This window comes from Ranitomeya imitator, chromosome 1, assembly GCF_032444005.1.
Source record: "Ranitomeya imitator isolate aRanImi1 chromosome 1, aRanImi1.pri, whole genome shotgun sequence".
NCBI lineage: Eukaryota > Metazoa > Chordata > Amphibia > Anura > Dendrobatidae > Ranitomeya > Ranitomeya imitator.
Window position 1 is genome coordinate 1,018,276,187 of NC_091282.1, and position 23,641 is coordinate 1,018,299,827.

The following is a 23,641-nucleotide window of genomic DNA, read 5'->3' on the forward strand; positions in this document are numbered from 1 at the left end:
AAAGAGAGACCATAGCTTGGACATTGCCAGAGGTTCTGTATAGACACATGCCGTAATTTATAGTGGCCCGACAGCTTGTATCTGCATTACTGCTTCTGTACAGAAAAACTCTACACCTCAGAACCATTTAGACCTCCATCTTCTGGTGGAGTTAAGGTCTGTTAGCTTGTCCTTCCTCCTTAGCACAACCGATCAGAGGTGTGGCTAAGATGAATAATTTAGAAGAATTGGGTTTCATCTTTAATTTATGAGTGTCCAAAAATATTATGAGGAAACAGAACATCAGATAATGACATTAGCAATAATATTAATACTAGTCTAATATAAATATTTTTTATGTGACCAGTAGAAAAGTTTTCAAACTAGAAACTGGATATCACACACATACAATATGCTGACATCTTCTGCTTTGCTGTGTAGATTGGTACAGAGTCAGCACAGTGTCTACTGTTCAGCTCGGGCCTGGAGAAGACAGAATAGGAAAACCATACACACAGATATGGATCCGAGGGCATCATCCCTGCCACTGCCTACTCTATGGGGGACAGGGCAGAATTTATTGCCACACTACATTAGTCAATAGGCATATTTAGGATTAGTAATCCCCATAGGCTTCCAGAAAGCACACACGTTCTGCTGGACTATCTACAGATACAGGAAGTAGTGTATATCTTCACTATATCTACATCTCTCCCAATATTTCTCTGCTACAGACTTTCATAAATAAAAGGAACAAGAAGATAATCACAGAAACTAACAACGCTAAAAGATTTTTTACACGGCTTATCGTTTGCAGTGAAAAATAATGGGAAGTTAGGGTGTTTTGTTCAAAAGCATGTAGAATATACATTACTTTTGGTACATAACAAAAGCACTTAAAAGACCAATATAGTTCGGTTAAAAAAAAAATGTGCACAAATGGTGCAACTGTATAGGGATTCTCAGTGTTACACAATGCTAGATTATCTCATAGCCACAGGGAAATTACGTCTCACTATATAAAGTGGTTTCATACATAAGAACATGTAATAACTTTGTCACGAGGTGTTTTGCAATATACATTAAAAGTTTATTATGACATGCTTCTAGAAAGATCATTTAGATTTATTGGGGGAATTGATCATGGCTTTTAGGGACGGAAAACTGTAAATAAAAGACTAGTTTTGGCATAAGGCGCAGTTGGCCAATAATTGTGAAACTTACTGGATACACAGTCGTTTTCTAAAAGGAAGTTGGAGTAGGCAGTAGTCAACCAAGACCACCATGTTAGTTAAAATTTATGCTAAAAAGAAGCCGAAATCTCCTCCAGCTCTCAGCCAGTCTTGATGAATTCCCCCATAACGTTGCCCTGGAGCAGTTAGACGTGATACACAAATGGTTGTACATAGTTTCCTGATACAATGGGTTTAATACACCTCTATTAATTGGAAGTAAGATGTATGTGTTGCACTACCTTCTTTCCCCAACAGGAACGAGTAGAAGCAGAGGTGGTTGATGCTTAGGTACATCCATCCTTGTCGGGGAACTCTGCCCTTCCAGTAACTGCATGAATAGTAGTTCACCAACTTCTCTTCTTCTGGCATGCCAAAGAGCTTGTGGAACTTTACTATCGCCTCCTTAAACTTATCTGTGTCATCATCTTCTTTAATGCCATTGATTTTATTATATTCTGCAATGACACCCTGGAGGAAGTAAGGGAACATTCTGTAGTTATCACTGGACTGGGATGAGACTGAATGGGAAACGTGACGTTATCAACATATTTTTTCTCACCGCCACATCATACTAAGCTCTCTAACCTTATTCAAGTTTAAACCAATATTACAAACAGATTAAATTATTTTTTATTACGGTAAAGAATACCATGTTATATGTTATTTTGTAGATTCAAAATTTTTTTTTTCCATTATTTCTGGAATGTTTTAAGCCCCGCCGCAAAAAAAAAAAAAAAAAAAAAATCAAAGGCACCACCCCACCACCACCAATTATGGTGCTGGGTTTTGCTACCCATAGGGCATTTTCTGGACTTGTACCCCATTCACCTAAATCTAAATTAGATTTGGGAGTGGCAGCTATTCAAGAAAGGAATTACGGAAAAAGTTGAACAAGTGTGCCTCTCCTCCATTAACTTTCTGGCTAGATGTACTGGGTAGTGTCCACGAAACTAGCGTGGATTTTTGGGTTAGAGGTCCTACAGGACAAAAGGTGCAGACTGCAGAGATGGTACCTGCATTTATCAGATGTTGTTAATCTTGTAGATATACCATACCTCTCTGGGGTGCAAAGTAACCACAGAACTCCGTGCAGTGAAAACTATGGACCCGATTCATCAAGACCAGCGTTGTTCTCACTATTTTTGATGAGGAGATGTGTTGGGAGTCAGACATTCCCAATTCATGAAGAGGCGTCGGGCAAGCGGCGTACACCTCTGTGTGGTACACCTACCTGTGGTGTAGTGCGACATCGGCCTTATCACGCTTATCATGAATTTGAGGAGCGGCAGTCACCACAAACCTTCCCACCTCTAATTCACTCACCTTGTAAGAGCGGGGTGACAATGGTGTGGAAAAACCAAAAGTTGAAAAATATTTGCTCAGCCTCGAATTGCCCCCAAATTTTAGAGTTTAGGTTTACGTTAAATACTGCTGTAAATGCTTTGATGAATCTGGCCCTTTGACTTTATTTGCATGTCAGCAAGTTGCACTCTGTAGTGCTAAAGCAAGTATATACAGTACAGACCAAAAGTTTGGACACACCTTCTCATTTAAAGATTTTTCTGTATTTTCATGACTATGAAAATTGTACATTCACACTGAAGGCATCAAAACTAACTATGAATTAACACATGTGGAATTATATACTTAACAAAAAAGTGTGAAACAACTGAAATTATGTCTTATATTCTAGGTTCTTCAAAGTAGCCACCTTTTGCTTTGATGACTGCTTTGCACACTCTTGGCATTCTCTTGATGAGCGTCAAGAGGTAGTCACCGGGAATGGTCTTCCAACAATCTTGACGGAGTTCCCAGAGATGCTTAGCACTTGTTGGCCCTTTTGCCTTCACTCTACGGTCCAGCTCACCCCAAACCATCTCGATTGGGTTCAGGTCTGGTGAATGTGGAGGCCAGGTCATCTGGCATAGCACCCCAACACTCTCCTTCTTAGGTAAAATAGCCCTTGCACAGCCTGGAGGTGTGTTTGGGGTCATTGTCCTGTTGAAAAATAAATGATGGTCCAACTCAAACCGGATGGAATAGCATGCCGCTGCAAGATGCTGTGGTAGCCATGCTGGTTCAGTATGCCTTCAATTTTGAATAAATCCCCAACAGTGTCACCAGCAAAGCACCCCCACACCATCATACCTCCTCCTGCATGCTTCACGGTGGGAACCAGGCATGTAGAGTCCATCCGTTCACCTTTTCTGCGTCGCACAAAGACACGGTGGTTGGAACCAAAGATCTCAAATTTGGACTCATCAGACCAAAGCGCAGATTTCCACTGGTCTAATGTCCATTCCTTGTGTACTTTAGCCCAAACAAGTCTCTTCTACTTGTTGCCTGTCCTTAGCAGTGGTTTCCTAGCAGCTATTTTACCATGAAGGCCTGCTGCACAAAGTCTCCTGTTAACAGTTGTTGTAGAGATGTGTCTGCTGCCAGAACTCTGTATGGCATTGACGTTGTCTCTAATCTGAGCTGCTGTTAACCTGCGATTTCTGAGGCTGGTGACTCGGATAAACTTATCCTCAGAAGCAGAGTTGACTCTTGGTCTGCCTTTCCTGGGGCGGTCCTCATGTGAGCCAGTTTCTTTGTAGCACTTGATGGTTTTTGCCACTGCACTTGGGGACACTTTCAAAGTTTTCCCAATTTTTTGGACTGAATAACCTTCCTTTTCTTAAAGCAATGATGGCCACTCGTTTTTCTTTACTTAGCTGCTTTTTTCTTGCCATAATACAAATTCTAACAGTCTATTCAGTAGGACTATCTGCTGTGTATCCACCAGACTTCTGCACAACACAACTGATGGTCCCAACCCCATTTATAAGGCAATAAATCCCACTTATTAAACCTGACAGGGCACACCTGTGAAATGAAAACCATTCCCGGTGACTACCTCTTGAAGCTCATCAAGAGAATGCCAAGAGTGTGCAAAGCAGTCACCAAAGCAAAAGGTGGCTACTTTGAAGAACCTAGAATATAAGACATAATTTCAGTTGTTTCACACTTTTTTGTTAAGTATATAATTCCACTTGTGTTAATTCATAGTTTTGATGCCTTCAGTGTGAATGTACAATTTTCATAGTCATGAAAATAAAGAAAAATCTTTAAATGAAAAGGTGTGTCCAAACTTTTGGTCTGTACTGTATGAAATATGAATAGCATTACTGCTCTAGAAAATAAGAAAAATGGAGATACTTGGCACAATTTGGCCAATTCATGCATGCCCAACGACAAGGCGGTCTCCAGTTTGTTGGGAACCTACGGTACTTGTCTTGTGTGAATACATCTCTTAGGCTAAAGCCTGAATTTATGTATAGGTAGGATCCTGCTGCAATTAATTTTTGATTGCAGCAGGATCCTACCTACCCATAAATTCAGGCTTTAGCCTAAGAGAATTATTCACACTAGACACGTAGGTTCCCAGCAAACCGGAGACCGCCTTGTCGTTGGCTGCTGGTATGTCAGCAAGTTAAGCTCCAAAAATTGTGTTATCCATATACGGATCAGTGACTGATACCTCAGTCTGCCCGGACCGTCTGGATTAGAATTGTATGAGCTGCCACTGCCAGTTCCTGTGACGGCAAACTACGACCATCACAGGAATCAGCACCCCACACAACTGTAGGCCACTAATCTTTATGTGTGGTCAAAAGATTTTGTGAAGCTTTAGCTGCTGACATACCAAAAAAAATAAATTTTCACTGCATGTGAGTGTCAGGGTTATCTCTACTATTCTAGGGAAGAATATCCTATAACTGTGCACTACAATAGGATCGGAGTGACAGCCAGAATCCTGATTATTTATTAAAGCAAATCCTAGTGTATGTCCTCATCACAGGTTGTGTAATGTGGGTGATCAGTAAAAGACAAGTCTAATGAAAATGAGCAGCAGACTTCTTTACAATGTTAGGGTCTGACGGCTGTAGGTTCTCTCATGCGAGAGAATCAGGGCAATTATGTTTGATCCGAGGGTCAGATTACTGTGATGTGATTCTCTTGCATGAGAGAATCGAATCACAGATGTGGACAAGACAGAGAACTTCATGTCTTCATCTTCTCAATTGTCTGAGTCCGCGAAGGACGGATTGCACTTGGACGACATACCAGTGCAGTCCAATATTTTACACGCACCCATAGACTTGTATGGCTGCGCACGGTCTGATAATAAGATGCACCAAGAGCATGCTGCGATTGTTTTCTCATTCCGAATCGGAATGAGAAAATAATCACTGATCTGCACTGCCCCACAGTATAACATTGATCCGAGTGCTATCCAATAAAACATCATATAGCACACAGCCATGTTATACGCTCATGTGAGTAAGTCCTAATGAGGTTTTCTTAGGAAAAAAGAAAAAAATACATATCATTAAAAAATCATCTGAGTTTCATCCAGAAAAAAATGACCTTTTTCTCAATTGTCTACAGTATTCAATCCAGGTTTATACAGCAGCTATTAAAAATTTACCGGACGAAATCCTATGTTAAGGAAATGCATATTTGATTCCTAAAAAAAAAAAAAGCTCCTTGAACACTGGTCTGGGTGCTTGCTGAAAATACAGTTGTATGGATTTGGCTTCAGTCGGAGCTGCTGCAGTGTTCATCCGATGGTGTGAGTCTGGTTCCCAATACTCCTGGTATCAGCCAAATTGTGGCTAGGACACCGCAGCCAGACCCGATTCTACCCTATAATAGTCACTGCAAGTGAAACAATTATCATATGATGGAAAAATACATTCACCAGCTTTAAACCACTAACTTTATTATTTTAGATTTTAGAGAACTTCTAAATACTTAACCTGTTTGTCAAACCAAAGCAATGTACAGGCTTTGTTACCTGGATTTTTCCTTTGACAAATGTAGTAATGTCATTTTCATTTTCAAAAACTGAAAGTGTCTGAAGCAGGTTGACTTCCAGCCATTCCCAGTGTTCGGTTACCTCCCTGCGGGAACCTCCTGGACACAAGAGAAGCACAATGTCACCTCTGGAGAGGGCAACGCAAACACAAATCACTGATGCAAACATTGCAATCAATAGAATCATAGAATGGTAGAGATGGAAGGGACCTGGAGGTCATCATGTGCAGGAGTCACTAAACCATCTCAGACAGATGTCTGTCCAGCCTGTTTGAAGACTTCCATTGAAGGAGAACTCACCTCCTCTCGTGGTAGCCTGTTCCACTCATTGATCACCCTCATCGTCAAAAAGTTTTTTCTAATATCTAATCTGTGTCTTCTCCCTTTCAGTTTCATCCCATTGCTTCTCATGTTTCCATGTGCAATGATCCCTCTACATTGTGACATCCCCTTAGATATTTGTAGACAGCCATTAAGTCTGCTCTTAGCCTTCTGCTCATAAACAGTGGAGTAAATCCAGCAGACGTAGCATATGTGAGACATTGCACCATGGATGCAGAACCATAAAGTCAGTACAAACATCATTACTTACCTACTTACTTACTTACCTACTTACTTACCTACTTACTTACCTACTTACCTACTTACTTACCTACTTACTTACCTACTTACTTACTTACCTACTTACTTACTTACTTACCTACTTACCTACTTACTTACTTACCTACTTACCTACTTACTTCCCTACTTACTTACTGAAGGAGGTTGGTACACTTATTTCAGAGCGGCCTAAGGGCATGCATTCTGCAAAACGTCCAATATGTCTTGGTGCACTCCTCCCTGCCTGATGCAGTTCTACCTACCTAGCACAATACCCATTTCAGCACTTCAAAGGGGTATGAAATGCACTAATCTCACATTCTGAGTGGTGTGTAGTAATCTACTATTCACAGGTGCCAAGATAAGCAGCAATGGGCCTAATCACCATCAGGACAACATTCTCCAAATCATTACACAGCTATAAAATCTTGAATACACAGATTGTGTGCAAATACATAATCTCGCCGCTATAGGATTCTGAAAAAGTAACATAGTAACATAGTTAGTAAGGCCGAAAAAAGACATTTGTCCATCCAGTTCAGCCTATATTCCATCATAATGGAAATAATGGCATATAATCAAACCAGTCTTATTCCAGTCTTTTTTAGTGTTCATGTATTCTCAAGGGTTTTATCGATCTGCTTTTAATTAAATTAGTCGGAACATGTTTATCAGCTGTTAAACTAAATATGTTACCGGGATCAATCATGATAGTAAAATTCTACCCTATGACAACCACTCATACAAGCCCTTTTATCATCTAGTATAGTTTAATGGTCACTGTCGCTTCAACAAACCTTGTATAAATTACCGTAATAGCACAGATGCATATAAGAAACTTTGCACTGTATCTCATACAAAATGTTGTGCTTTTTTTCTCCACTTATGAGCCACTTCTCCTAAACCCATCTGCTAATCCTGCCGAACTCACCATCCACTCTGAAGTCATGTGTCAGGTTACACCTCATATAATACTATAGGGAAAGTAAGAGATGTGATCAGATTAGGAAAATAAGTGGAAAGACAGAATGTGCTACAGTAATTGACTAATTTAGCTCATCACAGAACTGGAGGCACAGCCACACAGCTCAATACTTCTGTATAAAATGTCCTCTTTGCTGCTGCTTTGGAACCTGTGCTAAACAGAGAAATAAGAAAAAAAAATTCCTACCATGAGACTTTAATGTGCCTAGATCTCACTAGATCAGAAACAACTGAAAATTACAGTTGTATCCTGTATTTTTCACTCCAGAGAAATGGCCAGAAAGAGTGTTATCCCTCATGTACACACAGGGCAACTTACACTGAAAAGTGATCTAAACCAACACAAAAAAGGGAAAGGGAAATGGAAGTCAGCACAACACATCCAGAAGCACCTTGAGGTATCAGGTGAAGCCGCACAGAGTCGCCCAGTCCAGGGTCATTTGTAATTGTAATTTAATTTGCATCCCAACAAGTCATCGCTTGTACTCTTTTAGAATAAGAGCCTGGCCCAAATCTTTGAAACACTGGAATTTAAAGGTTTAGATCAAAGATGAAGGAGGTCCTCCAGCGGAAAATATACACTATACAAATTGATAATCCGGTTGGAATAAAAAAAAAATAAAATCGCGTTTTATTATCTTAGCATAAGAAATATAAAAACTGGCCACCTAAGAGGATGGCATGTATAGAAACCGACGCGTTTCAGTGAAGTGCCTTAATCATGGTGTGCATCGCGGCATACTGAGCAGGATTCTGATAAACTTCCCCCCCATTCCTCACACACAGTATGCTGTGATACACACCATGATTAAGGCACTTCACTGAAACGCGTCGGTTTCTATACATGCCATCCTCTTAGGTGGCCAGTTTTTATATTTCTTATGTTGAGATAACAAACGGCTATTTTTTATTCCAACCGGATTATCAATTTATATAGTGGATATTTTATATAGTGGATACCTTTAAATTCCAGTGATTCAAAGATTTGCGCCAGGCTCTTATTCTAAAAGAGAGTACAAGCGATGACTTGTTGGGATGCAAATTACCGTAAATTACTAATTAAATGACCCTAACATTGCAAAAAAACGTTCTGTGCAAATTAGTCATCAGTTCAACAATTAGACATTATTCAACTCATCAGAACTAAAAGGCACTGACGATTTTTTGTTAAATCATAAAACTCCACTGAATCAAAAAGCAACTCGTCGTATCTCACAACCCAAAGGGATTTTCCCATGACATCAAGTCCGATACAAAACACTAAATGTCAAAAGTTAATCAAGACGTACTTAAATAAGCCAGGAAGGGTTAATCTGATCTTTATCAGGTAGATTCCCATTAAGCCTATGAATGCCACAGTAGCCCATCTGCCACCAATACGCCTAACAATATCAAGCCATACATAGACTGGAGAAATGTAATGACACACAGGGGCCCCACGAGTGCGTGATGCCAGGCCCACCAAGGGGAAATCACTCACATTTTACCATATTACAAGTATGATACTTCTGCAATATTGATGTTATTTCTGTGTCTGTGGTCAAACCCTAATGAGTTATTCCAGCAGTGAGGTTCTGTTCAGTTTGTTGTAGATAAAACCAGGAACAGATTAAAAAAACCAAACATGTAGCCTTGGATCTTTGCTTCATGCCCCGCTTCCCTTTATGCCCCGCTTCCCTTTATGACCCGCTTCCCTTTATGACCCGCTTCCCTTTATGACCCACACTTGGTTTGGCCACTGCCTAGAGCAAGAGTCAGAAGATGTGAAACAGCCATAACCGCAAAGCTGCCCATCTGATGACCATGCATGAAGCAGTAAGGCACGGCTTCTGATGTGACTACATCCTCGGAGACTGCTAGATTTCCTCCAATTCCTTTTTGTCAAGTATCCTTAAGGTCACTAAACATAAATCGAAAGATGTCGGCCGAACAACGGTCCGGCTTATAACTGATGGCTAAACTCTGTCCCAGTTTCTCCATAAGGGTTCGCGCACATCTGCATATACTGTATATGAAAAAAAAACAAGCTCATATTCTCAGACACAAAAGTTGGCAAGTGTCATGCGTATCATTTGAATGCGCAATTTTGTCCTCACTTAGCTTGCGTATGACATGCTTATGCAATGAGTTTTTAACATCTTTTACATACTGTAATTTTCTATGCAATTTAAAGCCAATTTTCAAATTAATAAAGCAATCTTACATAGATAGCTGTCAATGAGATATATAATCAGTGCTTTGCATGTGTAGTTTTCTTACTTGTGTTTAGCTAAAAAATATATATAAATAAATGAAAAAACAGAGTGGGGTCCCCCTTATTTTTAATAAACAGCAAAGGGAAAACAAATAGCTATGAACTGTTCTTATTAGGTTGGGAAGGGGCCAATATCCATGGATCTTCCCAGCCTGTTAATATAAGTCTGCAGTTCTCCACTTAGCCTTTGCTATGCTATGTCATTTTTTGAGTCCCCTTTTTTAATACCCAGTAAAGGCTAAGCAGACAGTTGTGACCTGATATTAATAGGCTGGGAAGCTCCATGTTTATTTGACCCTTCCCAATCTAATAAGGCCAGCTCACTGCTGTCTGCTTTCCCTTAGCTGATTATTCAAAATACTGTGATTTTTTTCCTCAGCCCAATTCCAGCTGAGACAAAAAACTCCCAATGAACACTGCCTCATTGCATAACATTGGTGCAAGTGCAAAGCGATTTTTTTCTTGCATTGCAATTGCCGGATTTATACGCAGATGTGAGCGAACCCTAAAAAGTTGCACTTGCTCTGCTGAGTGATACTGTATTCACTACAAGAGAGCTACTGCCAGACTCCTCTTGTGGCAGCTTATCTCGCCGACAACAAAAGGATGGGAGATCCAAAACTGGACATGCAGGATCCGTAACTCCCCCGACATTACCTCTATTCGCTCCATTCAGCGGGTAGTGGCCGCTGCAGAGTACTTCAGATCAGCCCCTATTTTTTGTCCAATGTGTACACCCACCCAATGCTAAAGCTTATAACTGCTCATCGGCGGGATTGCAAGGTATCAACCCCACAATGATCTGATCGATGACCTATTCTTAGGATAAGTCTTCAATACATATTTTGACCGTAACTCCTTTAATGGAATTGTAGCATCTGCATCAATAGCTTATGAAGGGATAGGAAGCATTGATTGTCGTTCGGCTGGGTTACACTCAGTGCTTAATTGCTGTCCACTTTATATTTTATGTTTTACAACCGATTCCCATAACGTCAACTTTATTTTACATGGTTAAGTTCACTCGCACATTTAAAAAATAAAAAAAATAAATCTGATTTTCATCCAGAAAAATCGGACAATTTTCCATCTGTATGGTCATCCATATGCTCTCCATGCGACATCCGTTTTTATACGCTGCTAGCAGGTATTAAAATTTAGATGACCAAATACAATTTCTTATGCTGAAGAATTGTGCTGTATCCATAAAAATCAGATGCTATATGGTTGATCCTTTTGGCGTCTGATTTTTTGGAGCATCCATATACAAGAGCTGAGTCTCATCTGAAATAAGGTGTGATAATACTAGTGCATGCTGCAATTATTTCCACGCGCACATACAAAAAGAAAAATGGTGAAAAAAAAATGATGTCATCTGAGCAGTCCTATTGAGTAACACTGAGTGAAAAACACTCAGACTGAAAACCCGGTTGTGTGAATGAGGTCTTAGAGGAACGGATAATAAAACATACGCTTTTACAGTGGGCACAGTATCAGGCAAAATCAAATCACCATCAGTCTTATAACCTCTAAAAATGAATCTTTCATGTAACGCGCCAAGTTTCTTACCACAAGCAATGGTCCAGCAAGCAAGAGAGTCCGGGGTCTGATAAAGGATTCGGTAAGGGGCTACCCTGGCACTGGAATCCAATACAACATCCAGGGTCCCGACCAACAAACCTGAAAAATAAACCAACCACTTAGTTTTTATATATACAACTATGATGGCACAAGTGATGAGATTCGTCTGTGCGGTTGTTACCGTAGACAAGTAATCATTTGATGTATAGCATGATGAACGAACGTGATCGGGTAAGGTGTTATCTGAGAACGCCCATGGCTAACAAGAGTGACTTCGGAGTGCTTGAAAAATATGTTGCGGCTGCTCGACAGCTGCAACGCATGCAGAGGTTGTCTGTTTGTTTGGCCATCCAATCCCTGCATGTGTTGTGGCTGTAGAACGGCCAGGACACACGCAGTTGCGGGACCTCGGACATATTTTTCGAGCACGCCAAAGATACTCTATTAGCATTTATTACCTTATCTGAGCACGTGCGCTCATCACTAGTGTGCTCGATAAACTTGTGGTTTCACCTCAATGTCATAAAGGTCTTCAAATGGAAAATGGACTTCAAAGCAAGGACCAAAAATTCTGGCTGTGCAATCACACAAAAGGCCTATAGATGTGAGGGCTGGCGGAAGTCTCAACACTTTCAATAACGACCCCAGATATATGCACACCCTCATCATTTAAAGTCCTGACCCGCTCAATACCGTAGATCTCAATACGCATTGTTGACTTCCAATTTTTCTTTATAAAGATAACACTTCCATAACGCACAAATCTTCAGTCCACGATGGAATAATCCACCGCCGTCCTCACCAAGTCCCTTTTCCACTAAGTGTAGCCAGCTCCATTATACCCAAGTTTGCAGAAAATCGATCTTTAGAAATGGATGTACTGTGAACACCGTGCATTTGAGAGGTTTTTTACTGCAATTTTCTAAAAATTGCCCACTTTTTTCGGAAAATTTCAGCATTACGCTTTTTTGATGAGATCAAGGTAACACTCTTCTCCCCACCGGTGCCGCCCCCCACTCATGACTGACAGCCTCTGTCTCCAATGTCAATAATCAGGGGAGAGCCACCGGTAGGTAGAAGTGAACCGTGTTATGCCCACCAGTGCACTTGTGATGCCATTTTGTCAAAGAAAAAAAAATAATTTCACAGCACTAGAACATTAAAGGCAAAAAAGGTATGCTTGGAAAGGTTTTACACAGCCCTGACCTGCAGTACCTTTACACATTTTAAGGGTCCACAGATTCCATTTAAACCTCTAACTTTGCAGAGCGCAGCAGTCAAATCATCATCGGCTGCTGTGCTCTGCACACTGAACCCATTTTGAGCTCAGCTCAATTGCAGAGCGCAGAAGATGAGCGGATTATCATTGGCTATTGCACATTGTATATTGAAGCTGAATGTGCAAAGAGCAGCAGCCAGTGACTCAGCTTGTCTGCTATGCTCTGCATAGGCAGCAATTGAGTTGACAAAGCGGAGCTCAATAACTATTTACTGCACAGAACACAACAGCGGATGATTATTTGACAACTAGATGGTGGCCCGATTCTAACGCATCGGATATTCTAGAATATGCATGTCCACATAGTATATTGCCCACTCACCTAGTATATTGCCCACTCACCTAGTATATTGCCCACTCACCTAGTACATTGCCCAGCCACCTAGTACATTGCCCAGCCACCTAGTACATTGCCCAGCCACGTAGTACACTGCCCAGTCACGTAGTATACTGCCCAGTCACGTAGTATACTGCCCAGTCACGTAGTATACTGCCCAGTCACGTAGTATATTGCCCAGCGACGTAGCATATTGCCCAGCCACGTAGTATATTGCCTAGTGACATAGTATATTGCCTAGTGACATAGTATATTGCCCAGCCACGTAGTATATTGCCCAGTCACGTAGTATACTGCCCAGTCACGTAGTATACTGCCCAGTCACGTAGTATACTGCCCAGTCACGTAGTATACTGCCCAGTCACGTAGTATACTGCCCAGTCACGTAGTATACTGCCCAGTCACGTAGTATACTGCCCAGTCACGTAGTATACTGCCCAGTCACGTAGTATACTGCCCAGTCACGTAGTATACTGCTCAGTCACGTAGTATACTGCCCAGTCACGTAGTATACTGCCCAGTCACATAGTGTATTGCCCAGTGACATAGTATATTGCCCCGTCACGTAGTATATTGCCCAGCGACCTAGCATATTGCCCAGCCACGTAGTATATTGCCTAGTGACATAGTATATTGCCTAGTGACATAGTATATTGCCCAGCCACGTAGTATATTGCCCAGCCACGTAGTATATTGCCCAGCCACGTAGTATATTGCCCAGCCACGTAGTATATTGCCCAGCCACGTAGTATATTGCCCAGCCACGTAGTATATTGCCCAGCCACGTAGTATATTGCCCAGCCACGTAGTATATTGCCCAGCCACGTAGTATATTGCCCAGCCACATAGTATATTGCCCAGCCACGTAGTATATTGCCCAGCCACGTAGTATATTGCCCAGTCACGTATTAATCTTGAATTGCATCGTGTCTTATTCTTCAGTAAGTAGAGAGAATATGTACAAGAAAGATAAAGTAAATTAATTGTAAAGTTACAAAACTTGAAATGATGAGGTGCACTTTCAGCATGTGATATCCAAGTTTGCTAAAAAGCCACAAACGCTCAGAAACCATAAACAGTCAATAGCTTTAAAATAGCATTACAGGGAGAGATCAAGGGTAAAAACCACATAAATCACCACAATTGTGGCCCACAAACTAGGTATCCCGAGCTCAGTGTGATGTATGCCAGTCTAAGTAAAAGTATCTCACCCAGATAGGTCCGTGTACGTGGTTGAACGCAGCCCCAACGCACGTTTCGCGTGGGCTTCCTCAGTTCTTATTACTATTTTTCTGGGTATTTTATTCTGTAGACAATTATATAGTAGATAAGAGAGCATCATACTGTGTATAGGGGAGCTGTACGGTGGAAGACTCGGGACATTATTAAATATAAAGTGGGCACTTATTGTTATAGGGGAACTCAGGTTACTGTTACTATCAAAGGGGCACTAAGGGCATTATTACTTTCTAGGGGGGCAGAATATGGGCACTGTTTTCTAGGGCACTTGCATCCGGCATTACTATATTCTAGAGGGTTGCTTTAGAATCTAGAGGGCACATAGTGCCACACAGTAGGTGCAGTAATAAGGACACATACCGCAGCAGCGGCTCAGTATTGTGGTATCAGCAGGATAAGGGGTTTGTGCAGGTTGGGAATAGATGGAGATGGGGCTGGAATATGAGAAGCGAAATGTGTCTTTGTTGTATTCTCTGCAGACGGGTCCTAGGTGGAAGAAGTTGTCATGTCGGTCTGGGCCAGATGGAAAAGATGGGAAAAATGAACGATTTCATCATAAAGAACGTCAGCGATAAGTCATTATCTGTAACTGTGCGGTGATCTCTTATATGTTCTGCAGGACTGGTATCTACCACTGACCATATGGCGGTAATATCCATGTTGGTCTTTATATAGAGACTAGATGGTGGCCCGATTCTAACGCATCGGGTATTCTAGAATATGCATGTCCACGTAGTATATTGCCCAGCGATGTAGTATATTGCCCAGCCACATACTATATTGCCCAGTCACGTAGTATATTGCCCAGCCACGTAGTATATTGCCCAGCCACATAGTATATAGCAGAGCCACATAGTATATTGCCCAGTCACGTAGTATATTGGCCAGCACAGAGCCACGTAGTATATTGCCCAGCGATGTAGTATATTGCCCAGCCACGTACTATATTGCCCAGTCACGTAGTATATTGCCCAGCCACGTAGTATATTGCCCAGCCACATAGTATATAGCAGAGCCACATAGTATATTGCCCAGTCACGTAGTATATTGGCCAGCACAGAGCCACGTAGTATATTGCCCAGTCACGTAGTATATTGGCCAGCACAGAGCCACGTAGTATAGACTTAAAAAAAATAAATAAACATATACTCACCTATAGCCCGTTGAAGTCCTGCTATACTCACCATCCGCCGCCTTTCTCGCTCCTCTCTACGCTCCCCGGACCGCTCCATTGCAAGCGGCAGCTTTCGGTGCCAGGGCTGGTGTGAGCAGGACCTATGATGACGTCGCGGTCACATGACCGTGACGTCACGGCAGGTCCTTGTCGCACACCAGCCCTGGGACGGGACCTCACCGGAAGCCGCCGCTTGCAATGGAGCGGTCCTGGGAGCGTGGCGAGGAGCGAGAAAGGCGGTGGATGGTGAGTATAGCAGGTTTTTTTTTTTTTATTATTTTTAACATGACATATTTTTACTATTGATGCTGCATAGGCAGCATCAATAGTAAATAGTTGGGGACAAACAGGGTTAATAGCAGCGGTAACGGAGTGCGTTACACCGCAGGCCTTTACCGCTGCCATTAACCCTGTGTGAGCGGTGAGTGGAGGGGATTACAGAGCGGGCGCCGGGCAGTGACTGCAGGGGAGTAGGGGAGGGACTAATCGGACTGTGCCCGTCGCTGATTGGTCGCGACAGCCATGACAGGCAGCTGCCGAGACCAATCAGCGAATGAATAACCGTGACAGAAGGACAGACACACAGACGGAAGTGACCCTTAGACAATTATGTATATAGATTATCTTCAGTAATAGTGCGGTCATCTGCTGAGGTTCTCCTCCACTATTAAGGTGCGTCACCCAGTTGTAATCAAGATTACCTGGTTAGGGGCCCACTCAGAAGCTTCGCCCCTGAACCAAAACCCGAGCTACGCCTCTGATTATCACCAGTTTCCTGGGACGCACTCCAGCAGTTAGAGTGATTGTAAGTCGGCATATGAAAGAATTCGGAAATGTGTAGAGTACTGTTCAGGCATCGAGTCAATTAGACTCATTCAGTGCAACAAGGAAGATCATAAATTTCTTCACCAGGAAATATGAGCCAATCATAAAAGCAAAGTCTTCAAGGTCATGACCGTAAAGCACATGGTCTGTGGTTAAGTGATGGAATATTAATGTAGATATTGGATTTTTTTTTCCTTTCTCAAGATCAATCAATGACGGGTTCTTATATTAACGGTTCTTGTCTACCAAGTCACACATTCAGCAAGGGAAGGAATAAAAGTATATGCACACATTAGGAAACCATACTGGTTGTCAACTTAACATTGTCAATCAGATATGCAAAATAGTAGTCAGATTATCCATACAAACCCTGAGGTGGTGAAACACGCCAACACACGTTTTGCCTTCTGACAAAAATATGGGTTACCGTTGACCCAGTTGCAGCAGAGAGAACACCTACCTAGTAACCCAAGGCATGCTATTACGCTGCAAATATCACATAATTCATATTAATTACCTTTTTATATGTCATGTAATATTATGTTATGCTATTAATGTAGCATACAACCAGCAAGGAATTATGGCTAGGATGCATTATGCCCTAGTAGTAGTAAGGTATGTTATGGTACTTTTAAAGGGGACCTGTCAGCCGATTCATGCTGGCCGAACCATAGGCAGCATGAATCAGAGACCGATCTATATTTTACCCCGAAACATTGGGGCATTACAGAGAAAAACATTGCTTAAAGTTAACTTGAGACAGAACGGCTAGACCAAGAAGCATGTCCCCTGGGATCTCCTTACATGTCACTCCCTTTGTGTATTAGGAAGACCAGCCAGTCTAAAAGATACCTTCACACTGAGCAACTTTAGAACGATAACGACAGCGATCCGTGACGTTGCAGAGTCCTGGATAGCGATATCGTTGTGTTTGACACGCAGCAGCGATCAGGATCCTGCTGTGACATCGCTGGTCGGAGCTAGAAGGCCAGAACTTTATTTCGTCGCTGGATCACCCGCTGTCATCGCTGGATCGGCGTGTGTGACGCCGATCCAGCGATGTCTTCACTTGTAACCAGGGTAAACATCGGGTTACTAAGCGCAGGGCCACGCTTAGTAACCCGATATTTACCCTGGTTACCATTGTAAATGTAAAAAAACAAACACTACATACTCACATTCCGATGTCTGTCACGTCCCCCGGCGTCAGCTTCCCTGCAGTGTCAGCGCCGGCCGGCCGTAAAGCAGAGCACAGCGGTGACGTCACCGCTCTGCTTTACGGCCGGCGCTTACACAGTGCAGGGAAGCTGACGCCGGGGGATGCGACAGACACCGGAATGTAAGAATGTAGTGTTTGTTTTTTTTTTACATTTACAATGCTAACCAGGGTAAATATCGGGATACTAAGCACGGCCCTGCACTTAGTAACCCGATGATTACCCTGGTTACCTGGGGACCTCGGCATCGTTGATCGCTGGAGAGCTGTCTGTGTGACAGCTCTCCAGTGACCACACAACAACTAAACAGCGACGCTGCAGCGATCGGCATCGTTGTCTATATCGCTGCAGCGTCGCTAAATGTGACGGTACCTTAACTGGACAATCGGAGACAAGGTGGCTATCCCAAGAGGCATATCCCCACTGGTATCTCCTTGACACCTAAGCTAGACTGACATGTTGCTCCCTGTGTGTATAGGGAAAATCACTCAGTCTAGCTGGGCAGCCAGGAAATGGCGGCTAGTCCAAGAGACAGGTCTCCACTGTCTTCTCACCAAGCTAGACTGACAGGTTATCCCTATACACACGCGCCTACGGAGAGACCTTTCAGTCAAGCTAAGTGAGTGTCAGGATCCAACAGATAGAGAAAAGGTCACAAGTTTGATCAAAAGTAATACATGTAATTACTTGAAATAACTATCACATGTGCTTCTGTATATACTGTAGAATTCTTCTCTAGCATTGCTTCTAGAGGGAAATAAGAACATCTACCAACCAATAACAAAAGAATCACATGCTGGCGACATACTACTTAGTTCTACCACCTCTGCCACGTGCAGGAGTCCAACAATGGTCTGTGATAAGACAACTAGTCTAATCATGTGCCCACGTGAACCCAGCACTGAGAAAAAGAAAAGGGAAGTTCAAACATTACAGCTAGAGTACGGTTTAATGTTATGATTAAATACTTGGAAAAAGAAGCAGAAATTGTGGTTTATTGGAATGAAGAAGAACATACTCATTTCTTTACCTCCAAATTTAGATTACGGTACCTGCTGTATCTACTGGATGGTTAAAGCTGGTTAAAGTGTAGATTTATAGGTGCTTCTCACAAAATTATGCCATCAAAAAGTTAATTTATTTCAGTTCTTCTACACAAAAAGTGAAACATTATATAGAGTCAATACAGAGTAATGTATTTCAAGTGTTTATTTCTTTTAATGTTGATTATGGCTTACAGCCAATGAAAACCCAAAATTCAGTATCTCAGTAAATTAGAATACTTTAGAACATCAGCTTGAAAAATTATTTTAAAATCTGAAATGTTGGCCTACAGAAATGTATGTTCGGTAAATGCACTCAGTACTTGGTCAGGGCTCAATTACTGCATCAATGTGACGTGGCATGGAGGCGAAGAGCCTGTGACACTGCTGAGGTGTTATGGAAGCCCAGGTTGCTTTGATAGCTGCCTTCACCTCATCTGCATTGTTGGGTCTGGTGTCTCATCTTCCTCCTGACAATACCCCATAGATTCTCTATGGGGTTAAGGTCAGGTGAGCTTGCTGGCCAATCAAGCAGTGCTATACTGTTGTTTTTAAACGAGATATTGGTACTTTTGTTAGTGTGGACAGGTTTTACATCTATAAAAGCTTTTTGGCAGAGGGAAAGATGAAGTGCACTAAAATTCCCTGGTAGACGGCTGCACTGACTTTGGTCTTGATTAAACACAGTGGACCTACACCAGCAGATGACATGGCTCTCCAAACCATCACTGATTGTGGAAACTTCACACTAGACCTCCAGCAGCTTGGATTGTCCGCCTCTCCACTCCAGACTCTGGGAACTTGATTTATAAATGAAATCCAAATTTACTTTCATCTGAAAACACCACCTTGGACCACTGAGCAACAGTCCAGTTCTTTTTCTCCTTGGCCCAGGTAAGACGCTTCTGGTGTTGTCTATTAGTCATGAGTGGCTTGGCACAAGGAATGCAACACTTGTAGCCCATGTTCTGGATGCGTCTGTGTGTGGTGGCTCTTGAAGCAATGACTCCAGCAGCAGTCCACTCTTTGTGAATCTCCCCCACATTTTTCAATGGTCTTTTCCTAACAATCCTTTCACAGCTGCTGTTATCCCGGTTGCTTGTGCACCTTTTTCTCCCACACTTTTTTCCTTCCACTCAACTTTGAAGAGCAAAAAGAAACGTTGGTATATTTTTTTGATAAAGTAAAATCTAACTTTTATTTGATATATCTATAAAAATAATAAACAGACAACAATCACCGTGCAAGTATAGTGCTGACTATGTTCACTCTACTCTACCAGGGGTCTCAAACTGCATTCCTCGAGGGCCTCAAACTATACGTGTTTTCAAGATTTCCTTAGCATTGCACAAGATGCTGAAATCATTCTCTGCAGGTGAATAAATTATCACCTGTGCAATGCAAGGAAATCCTGAAAACATGACCTGTTTGCAGCCCTCGAGGAATGCAGTTTGAGACCTCTACTTTACACCCTATGCTGAGTGTCTGCTTGACAGCGGAGGTTGGCACCCTATAGATATAAACGAGTAATGGCGCCCCCGCTCCTTGACGGCCGTCCCTTAGAACTCCTGGATGACCCTATGTTTGTGCTTCATTCAGTCAGCCATTTATACAAACATAGGGGAAGAGAGCATGATCGTATACCGTCCAAGGACTAGCAATAGAGACAGACAATTGGTAAATGTGCATACAAAGGGTAACCAAGATCACACTAATAAAGTGCATAATAAAAACATGTATGTATACCTTAGGCTACGTTCAGACTAGCGTTGTGCTAGTGTGCGTCGGGTTAGCGTCGGGCGACGCTGCGGCGACGCACGCGTCATGCGCCCCTATGTTTAACATGGGGACGCATGCGTTTTTGTTTGTTGCGTTTTGCGAACCATGCGTCTTTTTTGCCGCAAGCGTCGGACCAAGAAAACGCAACAAGTTGCATTTTTCTTGCGTCCGATTTTCGGCAAAAAACGACGCACGCGTCGCAAAACGCAGCGTTTTTGCGTGCGTTTTGCCGCGTTTTTGCGTGCGTTGCGTCGCCGACGCAGCGGCGCACAACGCTAGTCTGAACGTAGCCTAACTGTGCTGTTCCCTGCTGTATCAATACCTGCCTAACAGTGGAGGGAACAAAATCATTCACCATGCAGCAACAAAATATCAAGCCTCCTGATGATCCTTAAGTGGAGAAACGTGTAGACGTTCTCAGAACATTCAAACCATAAGTATCCCATATCTATGCTGTTATGTTGAGATTTCTATATATGCCTATGTCTCTACCCTTTTGATATATGGTGATCACAGACATCATTTGCTTTTACAGTGGGTGATCTGGTGGAGTAATGCTTTGTTTATCAAAGAGACTCCGTAATCTAGAGGTATATTCAACTCTCAATACCTCTTTTCCATATTGTCTTCATCACGAGATTTCTCATTACATGTCTCTTTTTAACATGCATCTGTTTAGAATTTGAAATAAGCGTTTTCACCTGCCTATATCATATTCTTTTGCTACACAGCCCTGTGGTAAATATTGTTATTTATCAAAAAGGGATACCCAGGGTCAGCCGCCTTGAAGCGGGGGCGCCATATCCGCTGACAATCAGGGTGCCAACCTCCGCTGTTAGGCAGCTATTGATACAGCATGGAACAGCATAGTTAGGTATACATAACTATGGTTTATAATGGCTGACTAAAAGAAGCACAAACATAGGGTCATCCAGTAGTTCTAGGCGTCGAGGAGCGGGTCGCCACTGCTCGCTTATACATATAGGGTGCCAACCTCCGCTTTCACGCAGACACTCAGCATAGGGTGTAAAGTGTAGAATGAATATAGTCAGCACTATATTTTCACAGTGATTGTTGTCTGTTTATTATTTTTATAGATACATCAAATAAAGTTATATTTTACTTTATTAAAAAATATACCGGGATTTCTTTTTGCTCTTCTTGATTTAATAAACCCTACTGATATATGGTTCTTCAAAACTTCCACTCAACTTTCCATTAATATGCTTGGATACAGCACCCTGAACAGCCAGCTTCTTTAGCAATGACCTATTGTGGCTTAGCCTCCTTGTGGAGTGTGTCAGTGACTGCCGTCTGGACATCTGTCAAGTCAGCAGTCTTCCCCATGATTGTGGAGCCTCATTTCATTGGCTGTAAACCATAATCATCAACATTAACAGAAATAAACACTTGAAATAGATCCCTCTGTTTGTAAGGACATATATATATAGTACAGATCAAAAGTTTGGACACACCTTCTCATTTAAAGATTTTTTTGTATTTTCATGACTATGAAAATTGTACATTGGCAGGGGAATATATATAAAAAACACTGCCTGTCCTTTTATTACATTAGACACAACCAGATTTTTTTTTTTATAAAGAAGTATTTCTGAAGTCATTTATGATGAGTAATCAAGGCCCTTGACTAGCTGATGGGGCGTTCATATCCCCAGACTAGTCGGCCTATTAGCGTGATAACTTACAAAAGCCAGCGTCATCACCTGTGCTGTACAAACTTTGCGCATGCGCACAGCTTCTTCCCTCACTATATTGAGCCTATGAAGCTGGGTGTATGTGTCCTGGATTCAGAGAGTTGCACAAAACATAATTGGAAGTCTCTGCACTTCCGATAATGCGCAGGACACATACACCCAGCTTCAGAGGCTAAATATAGTGAGGGAAGAAGCTGTGCGCATGCGCGAGGTCTGTACAGCGCTGGTGATGACGCAGTCTCTTGTAAGCCATGGTATTACGCCCACAGTGGCGTGATGACATGCTGAGTGGGCTTACTAGTCTAGACACTAACGCCTCATCAACTAATCAAAGGCCTCATTTACATATCATAAACAGACTTCAAAAATAATTTTTCTAGAGATCTGTTTATGTATGTAATATAACACAGGGACTGTTAAGCAGGGTGTCTACATATGCAAATGTGACTGCTGGTGGTTCTGGTGGCACGGGGACCTGACAGGTTCCCTTCAATATCTTCTGATGCCTTGGCATAAGACTCAGCCATGACTTGCAACTTTTACTAAAACTTCAGTCTCTAGGTAATACTTCAATCATAACCGTTAGGCAATTGAGAAGCATTAATTAGTAAGGAAGCGTTACAAATACAACGCTTAGATAACGTAATCATCATTCCTTGCAGATCACAGTGCTGTGACGTGTGATAATTGCTTCTACTTTGGGTGACAAAGCCATTGCTATATGTGACATGATGGTAAATGGCCCAGGCTACAGTCATCAGATGACATGGTCAGAAGTCCAAAACAACCAACTCAATGACTGAGGGACACAGAGGAGCAGAACATGGTGCTCCTTCCTTCCTTCAGGTATGATTTAGTCAAGTGTCGAAACGGAAAACAAAACATGACATATTGAATTGTCTTAAAGTTTGAATGACACGTAGGATGCCTGACGGCTTTCTTTCCGTGAAAGGTATTTGATCATCCTAGGAATGCCAGAAGCAAAATTAAGAATGAAAATTTTGGAGGCAAACAAAAAAAAAGAGAGAAATGTACGATTACTGCTGGTGCACTGTATGAATGGCGTAACTGCGCCTCTCACAGGAAAATGTGCCACCGATTCATTCAGGGTGAATGGACGTTCGATTAACCACTAGAGATGAAAACCATAGGTAGAACATGTCAGACGTTCTTTGCCAAGGAAGCTCTGGGTACTTTTTTTCCCTACACAGTTGTGTCAGAAAACAGTTTAGAGGCTTCAGTCATACAGCGTTATTATACATCAAGCCAAGCATGGGGAAATTGTCCCAGCTAAACTGTAGTTAATAAGTGGTGCTAAAAAGGTTGGATGTCTAACACGTTGGCAGGGGAAAAGGAGCATGCCAAAATGGTCAGTGAGAGCTGCCAGCCGTCCTCCTTACCCACATTACACATTCAACAGGACAGTGGAAGAGGAGAGAGGAATAAGCCCCTACCATATATGAGAAGATTGCATTGGGATCGTTAACCTTATGACCCCATAAATTTACAGTGCTTCCTCCTGGCTTTAACCCCACATTAT

At 42.1% G+C, this 23,641-nt stretch overlaps 1 protein-coding gene across 2 annotated transcripts in view; it reads right to left on the minus strand.

Annotated features, from left to right (window-relative positions):
• The window catches only part of TBC1D9 (TBC1 domain family member 9), a 74,835-nt gene that overhangs the window by 45,488 nt on the left and 5,706 nt on the right, over positions 1-23,641 (minus strand). For both annotated transcript variants that reach the window (XM_069743984.1, XM_069743983.1), the window contains exons 2-4: positions 11,482-11,592; positions 6,055-6,173; positions 1,454-1,682 (exon numbers count right to left, since the gene is read on the minus strand). In XM_069743984.1, the coding sequence (XP_069600085.1) occupies positions 1,454-1,682; positions 6,055-6,173; positions 11,482-11,592 (459 nt within the window). The remainder of the gene's footprint in view (positions 1-1,453; positions 1,683-6,054; positions 6,174-11,481; positions 11,593-23,641) is intronic.